Consider the following 18,154-nt stretch of genomic DNA (forward strand, 5'->3'; position numbering starts at 1 on the left):
AAAGGATGGGGTAAAATGGAAAAAAAAAAAAAAAAAAGGTGGGTTTGGTTTTAAGAGTCCAAGGAGAAGTTTAAAGTAGGCGTGTCCCATCATAACATCTGTATGCTTAACAAAGACAGCTATGAATGAAGTGGATAGCAGATCTCATGATGACAAGAGAGTAGGTAGGCAAATCAGTTAGGAATACAATACATTTGTCTCATTCAGACACAGCATAATTTGGACCAGCACATTCCCTCATGGCTCAGCTGGTAAAGAATCCACCTGCAAAGTGGGAGACCTGGGATCCATCCCTGGGTTGGGAAGATCCTTTCTAGGAAGGAAAGGCTACCCACTCCATTTCAGATCAGTAAGCAAACATTTAATATTTATGATATGGTGTTTTTTCTAGAAACACGTATCCAAGGCTAAGAGTATAATAGCCAAAAATTACAGAAAACAAACAAACAAACAAACAAAAACAATCTTGGATAAACTAGATATGCAGCTGAGTTAGAACAGTATCAGAGACTTTTCATCTCTTGCTAAATGTGAATCTTCAAGATCTTCATTGATCTTCCCAGAGCTGAGGGACACTAGAAATGCATTTTGTTGATGTCACCACAGCCAGAGACGATGAAGAGAGAAGGATAGACCAGGACTCAGCTGTGATAAACTGCAGTGTGATCACCAAGTCAAGAAGGATGAAATACCAGGGAAAGCAAACCAGAAATCACAGAAGAAGGAACAGAATTAGTAAGGGTGATGTCCTAAAATCAAAGAAAATAAGTGTATCAAGGAGGACAGAGCATTCAACCATGCAAAAACTGCCTAAAAGTTAAGTAATTTGAGCAACAAAAAGTGTCAATTGCACTTGGCAATTTGAAGCATGGAGGTTTAACTCTTCATAACAAGAGCTATTTCATTGTAGTACAGTCTTTTGTAGTAGAAGCATGGTGGTGAAGGCAACCAGAAAAATCAGATTTTTCCCTTTTTTAATTTAATTTTTTAAAGTATAGTTTATAAGAAATGTTGTGACTCAGTTATACACATATATTCTTTTTTTCATGTTCCCGTCCATTATGATTTAGCATAGGATATTATTCCCTGTGCTATACAGTAGGACCTGTGCTTTATCCATCCTATATACAATAGTTTATGTCTCCTAATCCCAAACTCCTCTCTCACCCTCTCCCTCAACCCCCTCTCTCTTGGTAGCCACAAGTCTGTTCTCCATGTCTGTGAGTCTGTTTCTGTTTTGTAGATAGGGCCATTTGTGCCATATTTTATAGTCCACATATAAGTGATATCATATGGTATTTCTCAAAAGCAACAACCAAAAAAAAAAAAAAAAACCCAAAGAATAAACAGCTACAAACATTGAATCCTCTAGATTTCCTAAATGAAACTACAAAGAATAGAACTCAGTGACTTTTTGTAAGACAACTATACTTCAATTAAAGAAAAAAAAAAAAAAAAAAGAACACTCTGACATTAATATAAGTTCTTCCAAGTCCTTATTCTGAAAGATATTTCAGTGGTGGAACCTGTTACCTTTGGCTTTTATTTTCATTTATCATCAGAAAATTATTTTGCATACTAAGATTAAAACCTTTAAAACTGACAGATATCAATGTAAGGTACATTTAGGCATATTATATAAAATAATATTCTTTACCAGCTGAGCTACAAGGGAAGCCCAAGAATACTGGAGTGGGTAGCCTATCCCTTCTCCAGTGGACCTTCCCGACCTAGGACTTGAACTGGGGTCTCCTACATTACAGGAGGACTCGTTACCATCTGAGCTATAAGCAAAGCCCCTATATTACATAAAAAAATCATTTCATTATTTCGTGAAACAATACATTCCTTTAATTGATTTTATGAAAATGGCCTTTTCCCCCACTTTGAGGTAAATAAGAGAATATTTCTAAAAATTATGCTATACATCAGGGCTAATGAAACAAAGGTTACATTTGATATGTTTGCTCCTTCAATTTTTATTGAAAATCAAATGTCTTTACACTATAATTCAAAAGTTGCAGAATTTCTTAACCTTCGGTTTAAGCAATAATTATTTGTAATGTAATTTATATTTTTCATGGCATTTTAAGGGCATATATTGTTATAGAGAAAATATCTGGCCCACAAACTTGAAATATAGACATTTGTAATTTTGAAATCAGTTCAGTTCAGTTCAGTCATTCAGTCATGTCTGACTCTTTGCAACCCCATCAATCACAGCATGCCAGGCCTTCCTGCCCATCACCAACTCCCGAAGTTCACTGAGACTCACGTCCATCGAGTCAGTGATGCCATCCAGCCATCTCATCCTCTGTCGTCCCCTTCTCCTCCTGCCCGCAGTCCCTCCCAGCATCAGAGTCTTTTCCAGTGAGTCAACTCTTCACATGAGGTGGCCAAAGTACTGGAGTTTCAGCTTCAGCATCATTCCTTCCAAAGAAATCCCAGGGATGATCTCCTTCAGAATGGACTGGTTGGATCTCTTTACAGTCCAAGGGACTCTCAAGAGTCTTCTCCAACACCACAGTTCAAAATTCTTCGGTGCTCAGCTTTCTTTACAGGCCAACTCTCACATTCATACATGACCACTGGAAAAACCATAGCCTTGACTAGACGGACCTTTGTTGGCAAAGTAATGTCTCTGCTTTTCAATATGCTATCTAGGTTGGTCATAACTTTCTTCCAAGGAGTAAGCGTCTTTTAATTTCATGGCTGTAGTCACCATCTGCAGTGATTTTTGAGCCCCCCAAAATAGTCTGACACTGTTTCCACTGTTTCCCCATCTATTTCCCATGAAGTGGTGGGACCAGATGCCATGATCTTAATTTTCTGAATGTTGAGCTTTAAGCCAACTTTTTCACTCTCCACTTTCACTTTCATCAAGAGGCCTTTTAGTTCTTCTTCACTTTCTGCCATAAGGGTGGTCTCATCTGCCTATCTGAGGTTATTGATATTTCTCCTGGCAATCTTGATTCCAGCTTGTGCTTCTTCCAGCCCAGCGTTTCTCATGATGTACTCTGCATATAAGTTAAATAAGCAGGGTGACAATATACAGCCTTGATGAACTCCTTTTCCTATTTGGAACCAGTTGTTCCATGTCCAGTTCTAACTGTTGCTTCCTGACCTGCATATGGATTTCTCAAGAGTCAGTCAGGTGGTCTGGTATTCCTATCACTTTCAGAATTTTCCACAGTTGATTGTGATCCACACAGTCAAAGGCTTTGGCATAGTCAATAAAGCAGAAATAAATGTTTTTCTGGAACTCTCTTGCTTTTTCGATGATCCAGTGGATGTTGGAAATTTAATTTCTGATTCCTCTGCCTTTTTTAAAACCAGCTTGAACATCTGGAAGTTCACGGTTCACGTATTGCTGAAGCCTGGCTTGGAGAATTTTGAGCATTACTTTACTAGCATGTGAGATGAGTGCAATTGTGTGGTAGTTTGAGCACTTTGGCATTGCCTTTCTTTGGGATTGGAATGAAAACTGACCTTTTCCAGTCCTGTGGCCACTGCTGAGTTTTCCAAATTTGCTGGCATATTGAGTGCAGCACTTTCAACAGAAGCTGACTGTGGCTCAGATCATGAACTCCTTATTGCCAAATTCAGACTAAATTGAAGAAAGTAGGGAAAACCATTAGACCATTCAGGTATGACCTAAATCAAATCCCTTATGATTATACAGCGGAAGTGAGAAATAGATTTAAAGGACTAGATCTGATAGATAGAGTGCCTGATGAACTATGGACGGAGGTTTGTCACATTGTACAGGAGACGGGGATCAAGACCATCCCCATGGAAAAGAAATGCAAAAAAGCAAAGTGGCTGTCTGGGGAGGCCTTACAAATAGCTGTGAAAAGAAGAGAAGCGAGAAGCAAAGGAGAAAAGGAAAGATATAATCATCTGAATGCAGAGTTCCAAAGAATAGCAAGAAGAGATAAGAAAGCCTTCCTCAGCAATCAGTGCAAAGAAATAGAGGAAAACAACAGAATGGGAAACACTAGAGATCTCTTCAAGAAAATTAGAGATACCAAAGGAACATTTCATGCAAAGATGGGCTCCATAAAGACAGAAATGTTATGGACCTAACAGAAGCAGAAGATATTAAGAAGAGGTGGCAGGAATAAACTGAAGAACTGTACAAAAAGATCTTCACAACCCAGATAATCACGATGGTGTGATCACTGACCTAGAGCCAGACATCCTGGAATGTGAAGTCAAGTGGGCCTTAGAAAGCATCACTATAAACAAAGCTAGTGGAGGTGATGGAATTCCAGTTGAGCTATTTCAAATCCTGAAAGATAACACTGTGAAAGTGCTGCACTCAATATGCCAGCAAATTTTGAAATAATGTTGGCTAATATGTGAGTTCACAGGCTGCCAGAAAAATATCAGCAATATCAGAAGTAGCAATACTTTATTTTAGAACTTGTAATTCTGAATTTGCATTCAACCTCAACAGCTAAATAAATCATGAAACTAATATTTTGATACTGAAATGTTTCAGTTAGTAGCTCTTTGTGAACATGACTGGCATTGTGGAAATTCAGCCCTATTTTTGCCACTAATTAACTGTGTGACCTCAAGACCACGGTATTTTTGCTTCTATTTATGAATCTATGAAAATGAAGTTTCAACTAGAATAACCTTACAGTCATCTGTAAGAATTTTTGTTGCTTATTTATGTTTTATTGTAGGCTAGATATTATTCAATATTTTGCAATTTGGTAGACCCCATCTATGTATACATCAATTACTAGAAAATGGTGCTTGAAAACCAAAGGGCCTAACTTTAAGTGCCAAATGTGCACCTTGTGAGTTATGTTTTGTCAGGATTAACTTTTCAGATCCCTTTTAAGGAATGGATAGGAAAGAATTTACAGTAAGCCGTCATGATGCAATCCTTTTGGTGCTAGAGGATGGGGTTCTTGGAATTCCCTTCCTCTCCTGGGCATCTGACATCTCTTTCCCAACCCACTGCATTACTTGTCAGAGGCTCCAGAACTGTGGACAGAGCAAACCAGGGCAAGAGATCATTTTATCAGGATCTAAAATGGACTTCTTCCAGCTACCTTCATAGTACACACATCACATATAATCAGCTGACTTAGGTGAATTCACCAAGTTGTTTGCTCCTATTTGGGGATGTAAATTTCCTCCTGCATGGGAATCAAGGTGGATGTGGTAAGAGGAGACTGAGGGGCTAGGAGAGGAAGTAAAATTGATGAGAAGATAAGTGGCAAACCTGTTTGTCATCAGAGTTACTATGAATGACTTTATGGATTCCCCTGGGTGTGAAAAAATAAGTTGCAGTGAGAAGTGTCATTACCAATTATGGCTACAGAACCTAATAAAATAATCTCCCTGACTTGGGCCACTTCATCCTACCAAATTTAGTGCTAACATATGATGATACAAAAAAGGAATCAGTGATATTTAGGGGTAAAAATATCTGCTATGAAAAGTATTTGGGGGGTATGTTAGGAGTAAATACATAATTTATTCAAATGTAAGTTGTATGTCAGTTAAGTTATGAAAATTCAAAACCCCTTAGTACTCTGGGTATTGGAAAGATTATATGAGTAAGTAAATATAATATAGAAGAAAACAAAGAGAAAACTGTTTCCACAAATTTGAATCTCTTAATGAATAAAATAATGATATGGTAAATTCATTTTAATTTTCTTTGAAATGAATCATGCAGGATTAAAATCCTGGTCACACTTAATGAAAATAAAAGAAATACACTAACCAAGAATAAAATATTCATCAGGATGCTGCTGCTACTGCTAAGTCGCTTCAGTCGTGTTCGACTCTGTGCGACCCCATAGATGGCAGCCCATCAGGCTCCCCCGTCCCCAGATTCTCCAGGCAAGAACACTGGAGTGGGTTGCCATTTCCTTCTCCAATGCATGAAAGTGAAAAGTCAAAGTGAAGTCGCTCAGTCGTGTCCAACTCTTTGTGACCCCATGGACAGTAGCCTGCACCAGGCTCCTCTGTCCATAGGATTTTCTAGGGAAGAATACTGGAGTGGGTTGCCATTTCCTTCAAATACTACAATTTATTCATTTCACCCCAGTTCATATAACTAAGCTGCAAAATACCAGAAATCATTTGTAATATAATTTTGAACAGAGGACAAGCTCTGTATTTCTCTTTCTCATTTTCAACAATTCCGTGGCTCTATCATAGTATATTTTCTCAGATGAAACACTGAAAGAAGTGCTACCCTGTTATACGTCTATAGTTTGATATACTGTGAGGGATTAATTCAAATATATCACTTGCCTGACAGTTTTAAAATTGGGTTTAACTTTCAAGTATGATTATTATCTTCACTCATTCTCTTTAAATAAATTTGGCCTTGCGATTTTAGGGAAGCATTTTGTTTTTCAAACTTTAAGAAATACTTTCAAGCAAACTTAGGTCTTTGGAATTTTTAGGAACATGAAGCTGATTTTTTAAATATTTAAAAATTATTTTCCTAGTGAGACAATTACTATTCATGAAGACTCAATTAACCCAGTGTCACATTGTCACTCTCAGAAAAAAATTTTTGTTCATCCACATAAGAATTGTTTATGGATTATCTGCTGTGTGCCATCTGCTCCAGAAACATCTACTAAACAAACATGAGTGTAAAGAGAGACATTAGGAATGTACCTTCCACATTCTTCTCTGCATCCATATTCTTCTCTGAGTTGATTTAAATTTGCCATTGACTATCCCAGGTGGCGCTAGTGCTAAAGAACCCGCCTGCCAATTCAGGAGACGTAGAGAGACATGGGTTCGATCCCCGGGTGGGGAAGATCCCCTGGAGGAAGGCATGGCAGCCCACTCAAGTATTCTTGCCTGGAGAACCCCATGGACAGAGGAGTCTGGTGGGCTACGGTTCATAGTGTCTCACAGAGTTGGACGTGACTGAAGCGGCTGACACGCACACGTGACGGTTTCACACTAATTAGTACGGTGTGGCTCAGACGGTGAAGAATCTTCCTGTAATGCAGGAGACCTGGGTTCCATCCCTGGTAGGGAAGATCTCCTGGAGAAGGGGATGGCTACCTACAGCAGTATTCTTGCCTGGAGAATTCCATGGACAGAGGAGCCTGGCAAGCTACAGTTCATGGGGTCAACAAAGAGTCAGACAAGACTGAGAGACTCACACTTTCACTTTCAAAGGGACTGTATATCCATATGTGTCCTGATATTCTGATGTAATTATAAGTGAAATCCCTTTACACCCTTAAAAGTGTTCCAGATTGTATGGATAATTATATATTGATCTTTATAATAAACAGGTATGCAACAAATCTAGGAATCATTTGTCACTGGCAAGTAACTCTCTTTGCCTAGAAAGAAATAGATGTAAAACTGTACATTCGAATTTAACTAGCATCTATATTTTGAATCAACCCATATAAGTCAGGGATACCTTTTTAAGCAACTAGAAGCTATCATGGAGAAGGCAATGGCAACCCACTCCAGTACTCTTGCCTGGAAAATCCCATGGACAGAGGAGCCTGGTAGGCTGCAGTCCATGGGGTCGCAAAGAGTCAAACATGACTGAGTTATTTCACTTTCACTTTTCACTTTCATGCATTGGAGAAGGTAATGGCAAACCTACTCCAGCATTCTTGCCTGGAGAATCCCAGGGACGGTGGAGCCTGGTGGGCTGCTGTCTCTGGGGTCGCACAGAGACGGACACGACTGAAGCGACTTAGCAGCAGCAGCAGCAGAAGCTATCATAACAATAAATCCAGCATTATCAAATATGTTACATTAGGCAAATAGAATACTAGTATTAGTAAGGGATGTATATTACTTCCATACTTTAGTAATAGTATTGATCACATTCTCCCTGTTATACATCACATAAAGTCCCTTGACATCCATCATCAGCCATTTGAACATAAGGAAAAATAGCTTAATTTATTGAAAACACTAAGAAATTTTATTATAATAAATTAGGCAGTGTGTAGAACTATCAGTAGATATTTTAATCTAGAACAGCCTCCTCACTTAACCATAATGATGAGCAGAAATATATGGTGGATAATAAATATAAACCTCTGGATAGAATGAAGTATGTTACTTGAGGATTCTGCTTGGGCTACTGAATTTAAAGGCTATACGCTGAATTTACACTAAAATAAATAGTGAGATATCAAATACTGACGGCATTCAGCTAAAAGATTAAGTCATGTGAATAGAAAAGTATTGTACTCTGTAACAGAGCATTTATGAAGCGGGGTCATATGTAGAATCAGCATTTCATTTCCAGCCTTTTCTGTGATCACTCCCTTCCAAACACAGTGATCAAAGCTTTACCATGTCAACTCTAATTTCCCCATTGCATTTTCACATTACCCAGTCAGTATCCTTTTACTCCTTACATTTCCAGATGATTCCTTAACTCTCTGTAAAGATGTTTTTTTTGTTTTGTTTTGTTTTTTCTTCATTCCCACAGTCTTCCACCTGCCTCAAATTTAGACTCCTCCCAGTATTGTGACCCTCTCTTTACACATATAGTAGACCTCTCTCTCGTAATTATCCTATCCACTTCTGGCTTGAATGCCTATTCTTTTTCCTCTCCATATTTTCAAGACTTCAAAGCATGTACACACTATGATATATAGTTCAAATTCAGCAACACTTATCTAGTTTAGGGCTATCATAAAAAGGGGGTAAACTATATGAAGACAAGCAAGGAAATAATAAAAAAATGAAGAATAGAAGTTACTTTTTAGAGGGGAAGGGAGGTATAGAAGGGTTGTTTCTAGGGTATCAGGTATGTTCTTTATCAGAGGATAGCTAACCCGGTGTTTGCTTTATGATCATTTATTTAAGCTTACATATAATCAGGATTTCCAAGTAAAATATAATATACATATATAAATAAATAGATAAATAGACAAAATACAGCAAAGAAGTGTGAAATTTGTATAAAATTATAGATCTGTAGGTGTTTATGCATGTATGTATATGTATGCACTTACACACCTTCAGCTATATTAAACAAGACATACTTATGCTATGCATATACACATATATGTATGCATATGTACATGTATATATATAAGTATATATATATATATATAAAGTTGTATTGAGATATATATATATATTCCCTGATTGTTCAGACAGTAAAGAATCTGCCTGCAATGCAGGAGACCCAGATTTGATCCCTGGGGCAGAAAGATTCCCTGGAGAAGGGAATGGCAACCCACTCCAATATTCTTGCCTGTAGAATCCCATGGACAGAGGAGCCTGGCAGGCTACAGTCCATAGGGGTGACAAACAGTCAGAAATAATTGAGTGCCTAACACTTTAACTTTCATACTTAAATTATAAGCAAAAATATGCCCCATGCATAATAGTGAGATAAATCTATATTATATATATTTTTTAATGTTTCCATAAAATATATCCATATTGCTTTGGACATAATTATATATATATATATATATATATATATGTATGTATGTATATATGTACACACACTATATAATATATGTTGTTTATGTGTACACATATACATACATTATACATGTATTTTTGCTGTTTCATCTCATGTTATACATATAGTATATTTTCGTTGTTGTTACCATCTCAAATTCACATTTAGTTGGGTGTCCTGAATTATTCGTTAAATCTAGTAATCCTACATTCCATTTGAATTTACTTCTCTGATTATCATATTGTGATATTTAAAATAAGAGTGAACCTAATACTTGTTATAATAAAATGTAGAGTATCAGCTAACCAAGAAGAACACAGTCTGTAGAGATGAAGTAAAAGACCTTGGGCCTAATGACAAAAAGTAAAATGAGATAATTCTGTTTAGTAATGGTTTAATACCATCCAACTGAATAATTTGAAAGTAATGAAAGAACAACCAAAGTAAAATACCCAGGATAAATTTCTATCAATTTACCCAGTGGCTACATTACTGGTAATAAGAAACTATTCACTGTATTTGGAAAAATTTCCCTAAGACACACATCCAACAGGACACTCAGTTCTATGTACTTTTTCATGTTCTATATTTTTAAAATACTAAAGTTGAATATGGCAATGGAAATATCATCACCTTTAATGTGAAAAGTAATAAACTAGAGCCCCAGCTTTTCCACCCACCATTTGTATGACCTAAACTTATACAGTATTTACTCATGTAATTTTTCCTGAGTCTCAGTTTTTTCAATTTAAAAGTGAGGATATCCCAGCTCTATTTTGAGCATTAAATAAAAGTTTTATGTAAAGAACATTGTGTAAATGGAAATATTTCTTCATGAACATAAAAATAAATAACATATTTTGAAATCTGATAGTTAAATGCAATAATTACAGCCTGATAACATCATTCTAAAGGATAATGGACAAAAGAGATGAACCATGTAAAATATCCCTGCTTTTATTCCTACCCAGAATCAAAAAGGGTTAAAGATAGGGGCTCCTTCTTCCTGTTTTACAAAAACTTAAAATACCCTGCTTTTAGTGTATGCATCTTTAGATGAATTAATATCTATAGATTGACCCCTCCACACACAATTATTTTTCCAGTCAGAATTTCATATTGCTTTTCCATCATCTATTCCCCTCAGTGTAAACAATGAGTGGTTAGACAATCACAAGTCAGGAATCCTGAAAGCATAGCCTGGCAAATGAGAATATCATGGGGTTCACCAGATCAACTATTCCCATTGTTTTGTAGGGACAATCATTTTCTACATTCTTCGGACTATTAAAAATTCTTGCGGTGGTATTTAGAGAGTGCAGAGATCACAATGTAAGCCCAAATGAAACAAAGCTGATGAGAATAGTTGGAAATTGCTGATGTCCAATCTCCAAAAATGTTTTTTCTAACTCTTCATCCTCTTTCTGTTTTTGCTTAGCGATTGTTGTACTCTTCATCACCCTGAGACGCAGCAAAAAGGAGCCCCTGATCATTTCAGAGGAGGATGTGCGGGAGAATGTGGTCACCTACGATGATGAGGGGGGCGGCGAGGAAGACACGGAGGCCTTTGACATCACCGCCTTGAGGAATCCATCTGCTGCTGAGGAGCTAAAGTACCGCAGAGATATCAGACCGGAAGTGAAACTTACCCCCAGGCACCAGACATTGTCCACCCTGGAAAGTATAGATGTTCAGGAATTTATTAAGCAAAGACTAGCGGAAGCCGACCTAGACCCCAGCGTCCCTCCTTATGACTCTCTGCAGACTTACGCCTACGAGGGTCAGAGATCAGAAGCTGGATCCATCAGCTCCCTGGATTCAGCAACTACTCAGTCAGACCAGGATTATCAGTACCTTGGAGACTGGGGGCCCGAGTTTAAAACATTAGCTGAACTCTATGGAGAAATAGAATCTGAAAGAACAACTTAGGGGGTCAATCCTTGCAACCTTCTAGAATTTGCTTACTGAGCAAATGGAGATGTAACCTCAGCAATGGCAAGGAGGAAGCTTGGAAACAGTACTTGGAACTGAACAAGCAGAGCACAGCTACTGTAGAAACAAGTGCCCTTTTCATGATTGAAAACTGGGTTATTTAAAGGGAAGAAAGTCAAATTAAAAAAAAGAAAAAATCAGAGAAAAAGCTATTGTTCCTTGTGTATATTTTCAATCGCTCAATAAAGTCTGTGTACTGTTTAATGAAGAATACCTGAATTAAGCCAAACAATGATATTTGTTTCAATATCTTGTGATTTCTTTTCAAAAAGCAAAACTAAACAAAAAGTTTCCAAATCACTTGTGACTCTGATTTCTAGGGGTGGTACACTGATAATCATGTGGTGGTGAAGGTAATCATGACCTTTTTCCACCTTTTTGGGTGGACTTGAGATCCACACCCTATTATGACACAGCTCATTAGCCTCATCTTGAAATGACAGGAGGTATTTCCAGCCTACCAGGCCACTCCATCATGGACTCGTATGTACCATTTTCCTTTGCCCTCCCCACTTCTTTTCTCCATATGGAATTGATGGAGCATGGGGATTTGCTGCTTGCACTATGATGTATGCAACTTCTGTGCACCAGTTGTGCACTGTTCTGAATCATGGAGACTGTGGTCTCTGTCCTGCCTGTGCCCCTTTAACAGGAGAACCCCCTTTTTTAAATGGATAGAATGAATGTTTTAAGATATACTCAGACCATCTGATATGTCAGGGAAAGATTTTATTAAAAAAAAAAAAAAAAAGCAAACTGCAAACCTTATCCTGTATAAAACATTGAGGAACTCTATTCTTTTTCTTTTCCATTTGTTTTAGGACATTTACATCAACAATTCTGATCATTCTTGTACCTCAAACTGGTTGTCAAAAATTTGATAATTGGTTTATACTTGTGTAATTTGCTTAAACATGGCAGTCATTAAAAAAAAAAGTGTACCTTACATGATAACTATGTAGTCTGAAAAGATTATCCTCTAATTTACATAAACTTCATAGATTTTGGTTGACTTGCCTTTATTCCTCACAGAGGCTCAGACTTCCCCTCTATCGCACTGTCTGATTAGCCTTTTATGTTTGGGACTTAGAAAAAATATGTAGGTCTAGTAGCAAAAAATTGGAGGTTCACACATTATTCTCAGACATGTCTCCTAATGTCACTGAATTTTAGGGTCCCAAACTAGAAAATAGAGATGGTAAAGACTTTTCTGCCTATCTCACAGTTTATATGAAGATCAATAAGCATTTATAAAAATGTTTTCCCAATTGCAAAGTAGTTTGTTATGTAAAGGCTCGCACACTAGTGTCTAATTCCATTGGTTCATAATTACATAGTTACATACTTTGTAAATGAAATAATAGTCTTAGGAGTATTTAATGAAACTTTTAACAGTGAAGCAATTGCTAACGGAATATATAAAAGTTTAATTCTTTTGATATTTTCCCCAAATAATCTGATATTTTTTTCAGAATTTATTGGTTTTTCCCCCCTAAATTGCTTAGATAACAATTTACTACTGTTGATATTGGTTGTGAAATAAAAATTCATAACATAGTGAGCCTATTCTGCAAAATTGAATATATCTATGTGTTTCAGATTAATTGGAATTTTGAAGTCCTCAAATTAAAATTTATTCCAAGGGCAAGTTTTCCTTTTCTCTTTAGGTCATTATAGTTGAGAGTCCTCAAAAGTTATAGGACATTTTCTGTCTGATTCTACTCAATTGCAAAATTTTGAATTTTGCCTCTGTTGGCAACTGCCTTGTGCTATTATTATTTTTCAGTTTTGAGGTATGGGAAGTAAATAAATTTAATTTGAGTATTTCTCAATTTGTGTTTGAAGCCTGAGGAATAAAATGTAATTTATGTGTTTTACAACATTTTAGGTTTCCCGATGCTGCTTGATCATTTTTTAATCTCATAGTGGTATACATTCCAGTATAAAGTTAAATCAAAAGAGACACTCAGGGGCTTTGGGGAACAAGCTCTGGAGATCCATACTGGTTATGTGAATGCTGGACTATACTCACCCTGACAGAAGGATACACCTTTGAAGAACGACTGTGGATACTGGTGTTTGGACTGCTATGCAAAGAGGACCAGGGAAACCAGATTTGGGAAGTCAAGTAGGCCTTTGGATTTATAATTTTGATAAACTATTCACAGTTTTTTTGTTTTTTCTTTTTTTAATATTCATCTGGAAGCTTTACCAGATGAATCTTTCAAAGGCTTGAAAGATGAAAATGTGTGTATAAGGCAAACTATTCAAACTTAAAAGTGAAGGTCCTCTACATGGTTATATTGGAAGTATTCCTCTGATTTTGTGGAAAAACACCTAGGTTCATCCATTTTTAATCACACATTATAATGATAATGGATTGCTTCTCAGCCCCTGATATTAAATCTCATATAGAGGCAAAATTGAGCTTCTGTAGTATTGAAATAATATGTTCTGATGTTGATTTATTTCAGAATTTTGTTAAGGAAAGCATTCCATATATTATTTTTATATACATTCTAAAATGAGGCAATTATATAACTATTATAAGTATGGATTGGGTCTCATATTTTTTACTGTGCTACTCTGAGTTTGAAAAACAAGTGTTGTTGTTCAGTTGCTAAGTCATGTTGAACTCTTTGCCACCCTATGCACTGCAGCACACGAGGCTTCCCTGTCCTTCACTATCTCCTGGAGTTTGCTCAAATTCATGTCCATTGAGTTGTTGATGATAATCATCTTATCCTCTACTGCCCTTTTCTCCTTTTGCCTTCAATCTTTCCCAACATCAGAGTCTTCTTCAATGAGGTGCTTCTTTGAATGAAGTGGCTAAATTATTTAAAAATGTTCGGCCAATGAACTGAGTCATTTAGGACTCAGTTGTGTCTGACTCCTTGTGACCCCATGGATTGCAGCCTTCCAGGATCCTCTGTCCATGGCATTCTCCAAGCAAGGATATTGGAGTGGGTAGCCATTCCCTTTTCCAGGGGATCTTCCCAACTAAGGAATTGAACCAAGTTCTCCTGCATTGTAGGTAAATTCTTTACCACCTGAGCCACCACACTCAACACTTTGTTTTAAAAATTTAAACTTATCAGTGTTTAAAGATAATTCTCAAGTAGTTTAGTGAGCAAAGAGTTTGAACATACTTTGAGCCCTCTCTAGGCTCAGATAATCAGTTATAGACTATGTGATTCCTTATGGATTCCACCATGGAATCACTAATGTGTTTCAGCCTTGATTGATATTTATGCTGCTGCTGCTGCTAAGTCGCTTCAGTTGTGTCCGACTCTGTGCAACCCCATAGACGGCAGCCCACCAGGCTCCCCCGTCCCTGGGATTCTCCAGGCAAGAATACTGGGGTGGGTTGCCATTTCCTTCTCCAATGCATAAAAGTGAAAAGTGAAAGTGAAGTTGCTCAGTCGTGTCCGACTCTTATCGACCCCATGGACTGCAGCCCACCAGGCTCCTTAGTCCACGGGATTTTCCAGGCAAGAGTACTGGAGTGGGGTGCCATTGCCTTCTCCATGATATTTATAGATCTAGTTAAAATATAACTTTGAAATCAATTTACTTATTTCCAATAAAAGAATTTTCTACAGACAGACCTTATACAATGTGGTGGCTGCTAAGTTAGAGGAAATACAAACCGTTATTATTTTTTATTCAATGTCTTTCTTATTAAAATCTATAAATTCCAAATTACCTTTGTGCAAACATAGGTCTTGCAGGATTTACCAAAGACTGATCACTTTAAATTATTTCTATGATAACTATGTACATATACAGATTCAAAGTGGAAACTGAAGAAGAAACTATCCTAAGATGAAGCTCTGTATAAAGTTATGACTTTTCCATCATCAAGTATAAGAAGGAAAGTATTCTGAGAAATGGCATTCATGTAACCACACAATCACATACACATATGCATCCATATATGTCTTCATGAAGAATAGAGTAAAAGACTACTCAAAATAGTGACTTAGCTATTGATATGATTTAAATATGATATGCATACAAAATTTAAGTACCCAGCATATGGAAAATTCAGCAAGGAGTTAAGGAACATTTTTGGGGGGCTTTTATTGTGTGTCTAGCCTCAGCCTAAGCTTCAGCACTGGCCAAGATTGAAGCTAATTCACAGAAGTGATTTCATAGAGCAGAAAAAATGATCAAATATTGATAAATCAAGATTTTAGAAATGATGATTTAATGCACACACTGTGGCAATTAAATACAAATAAGTGCTTTGGCTTAGATTCTTAGTGTATTACAGTGTACAAGTCTGGATCAAAGAAGGGCAATGTACTAAATCATTTTCAGCAATGCTGAAAGTTACATAAATAATTAGTCATTATTTTATTTGTTACTGTGGACCTAGATCCATACTTAAGTCCATTTCCCTTTTGGTTTAGCTGAATATACATACAGGTAATACACACAGAAATTCAGGTAGACTTGTTCATGTCAGCAACCATCAAAAACTGTCCTGATTAAATGAGCATGATTATAGGCACATCTGACATGCATAAATAACATTGTTTTTTTAAATAACATTATTTATTTAAAATAAATAACATTATATATAAAAAAGACAACCCATCCCAATGAGGAGGTGAATTCATGAGATCAAATACTTTGGGTTAAGCCTTTATCTGCTTTTTAGTGTGGGCAGTGCTTAATTAGTTATTCAACACAGCAGAACTCTAAAGCTGATCATTCTGGAAAGAGGCAAGAGTCCCATTTTTCAAACTCAAATTGTACTTAGCTTCAAGGTATGGTAACATTCAGTTAATATACTTGGCTTTCACTTTCAAGAATAGAACAAATCCCAGAACTGTTCTTGAAAGATATGTGACTCAAATTTAAATTATCTCTCTTTTTTATCCTTTAGGATTAAAGGCAAATTAAATACTATCTGAAGAAAACAAAACCACTTCAACTTTTATTTTCTACATCATCTGCAGAAGGTAATTTTTTAAAATAAAAGATTAGAAATTATAAACCCAACAGTCAAAAGTAGTTCACCATCATTTGAACATAAAAGTAACACAGAACCCACTCTTTTTTTCAGGTTACAAATGCAGCATTTTAAAATGAAGACATTAATAGCAACAGTTTTTAACGTGTTGAAAGATGTTTCTGCCCTCGGCTTGTAGTGAGGAATTTGTTTCTGTTTTGTGTTATTTTTGTTTTAATAAGAAAAAAAAATGTTCTTATTTGAGGCATTGATGCAAAAAAAAAAAAAAAAACTTTTAGGATATTGGAGTATTTATCCACTTTGCTGAGTCTATGGAAATGAAGGATTTTTGATCTTCAACATTACAGAGGTATCAAACCAAAATAATTTGTCTTTAAAGTAAAGTAAAGTGAAAATGAATGGGATAAGAATTCAAAGACTCTTGAAATGATATGCTGTGAGAAAGGCATGTGCCATTTAGAGGTAAAAGTGGATTCTTCGTATGGCTTTGTCTTATGACCCAACAATATTACCTTAGGAAATAAATAAATGGCTATGCTAGTTAGTGTCACCCTAATGATCTTATCAAGACAATTTTTCTTGTGTCAAAGTGCATCCAATTCTTATTCTAAAGCATTTATTGCCATTTTTCAGTACCACTTCACGTGCCTTAGTTTCAAGCAGAAATTCATATAATCTAACATTGTGATTTATTGAGTAAGCTCTTCTAAACATGCATTATACATAAGATACTACTTCAGGCACTGTGAAAGATGAAAAGTATTTTGGTGATAGGTGTTATCAATGAAATAAGAGTCTTGCTTGAGAGTTAAGCTGCTGCTGCTGCTAAGTTGCTTCAGTCATGTCCGACTCTGTGCGACCCCATAGACAGCAGCCTACCAGGCCTCCCCGTCCCTGGGATTCTCCAGGCAAGAACACTGGAGTGGGTTGCCATTTCCTTCTCCAATGCATGAAAGTGAAGTTACTCAGTTGTGTCCGACTCTTAGCGACCCCATGGACTGTAGCCCACCAGGCTCCTCCGTCCATGGGGTTTGCCAGGCAAGAGTTAAGAGTTACACATAAAAAGCTATAAATAAATATAAAGCAAAAAGTGGCAAAAGTTCTGAAATAGACTCATATATATGCTAGGAAAGGTTGAAGGGTCACATAAAAACTGTGTCAGTGGTGTACAAGCTTGAGGTTTTCTACAGAACATGGAGAATGATACCAGTGCAGAGTGAGCCACTTAAATGATTGTCCAAAGCTATGTAATTTCATGTGGAATAGAGTACTCATGCAGGGCATCAGAGATAAGATGTTAGGAGAAGTTAGATTTAGGTTTAAGATGACCCAAAGTCATTTATGCTTTAATCAATGTCACTGATTTTTGTTTTGTTTTGTTTTCCTAAAGAGAAAAATTACTGTGGCCAGACATCTCTTTTAAAAACCTCTGCTGCTGCTAAGTCACTTCAGTCATATCTGACTCTCTGCGACCCCATAGACAGAATCCCCTGTCTCTGGGATTCTCCAGGCAAGAACACTGGAGTGGGTTGCCATTTCCTTCTCCAATGCATGAAAGTAAAAAGTGAAAGTGAAGTCACTGAGTCTTGTCTGACTCTTAGCGACCCCATGGACTGCGGCCCACCAGGCTCCTCTGTCCATGGGATTTTCCAGACAAGAGTACTGGAGTGGGGTGCCATTGCCTTCTCCGTTAAAAAACTCAATCCTTCATTACTGTCTACCATTCA

At 36.9% G+C, this 18,154-nt stretch overlaps 1 protein-coding gene across 4 annotated transcripts in view; it reads left to right on the forward strand.

Annotated features, from left to right (window-relative positions):
- CDH18 (cadherin 18) overlaps window positions 1–13,328 on the forward strand; it is a 590,306-nt gene extending 576,978 nt beyond the window's left edge. For 2 of the 4 annotated variants that reach the window (XM_061393835.1, XM_061393834.1), the window contains exon 12: window positions 10,893–10,978. Coding sequence is in view for 2 of the 4 variants with exons in the window: in XM_061393833.1 (XP_061249817.1) it covers window positions 10,893–11,383 (491 nt within the window). In the remaining 2 variants the exon portion in view is untranslated. Of the gene's footprint in view, window positions 1–10,892 lie in introns of all 4 variants that reach the window. The other 2 variants (XM_061393833.1, XM_061393832.1) reach the window with 2 other exon arrangements.
- Window positions 13,329–18,154: the final 4,826 nt, after the last annotated feature.

The sequence above is a fragment of the Bos javanicus genome, chromosome 20, assembly GCF_032452875.1.
Source record: "Bos javanicus breed banteng chromosome 20, ARS-OSU_banteng_1.0, whole genome shotgun sequence".
In the NCBI taxonomy this organism is placed as follows: Eukaryota; Metazoa; Chordata; class Mammalia; order Artiodactyla; family Bovidae; genus Bos; species Bos javanicus.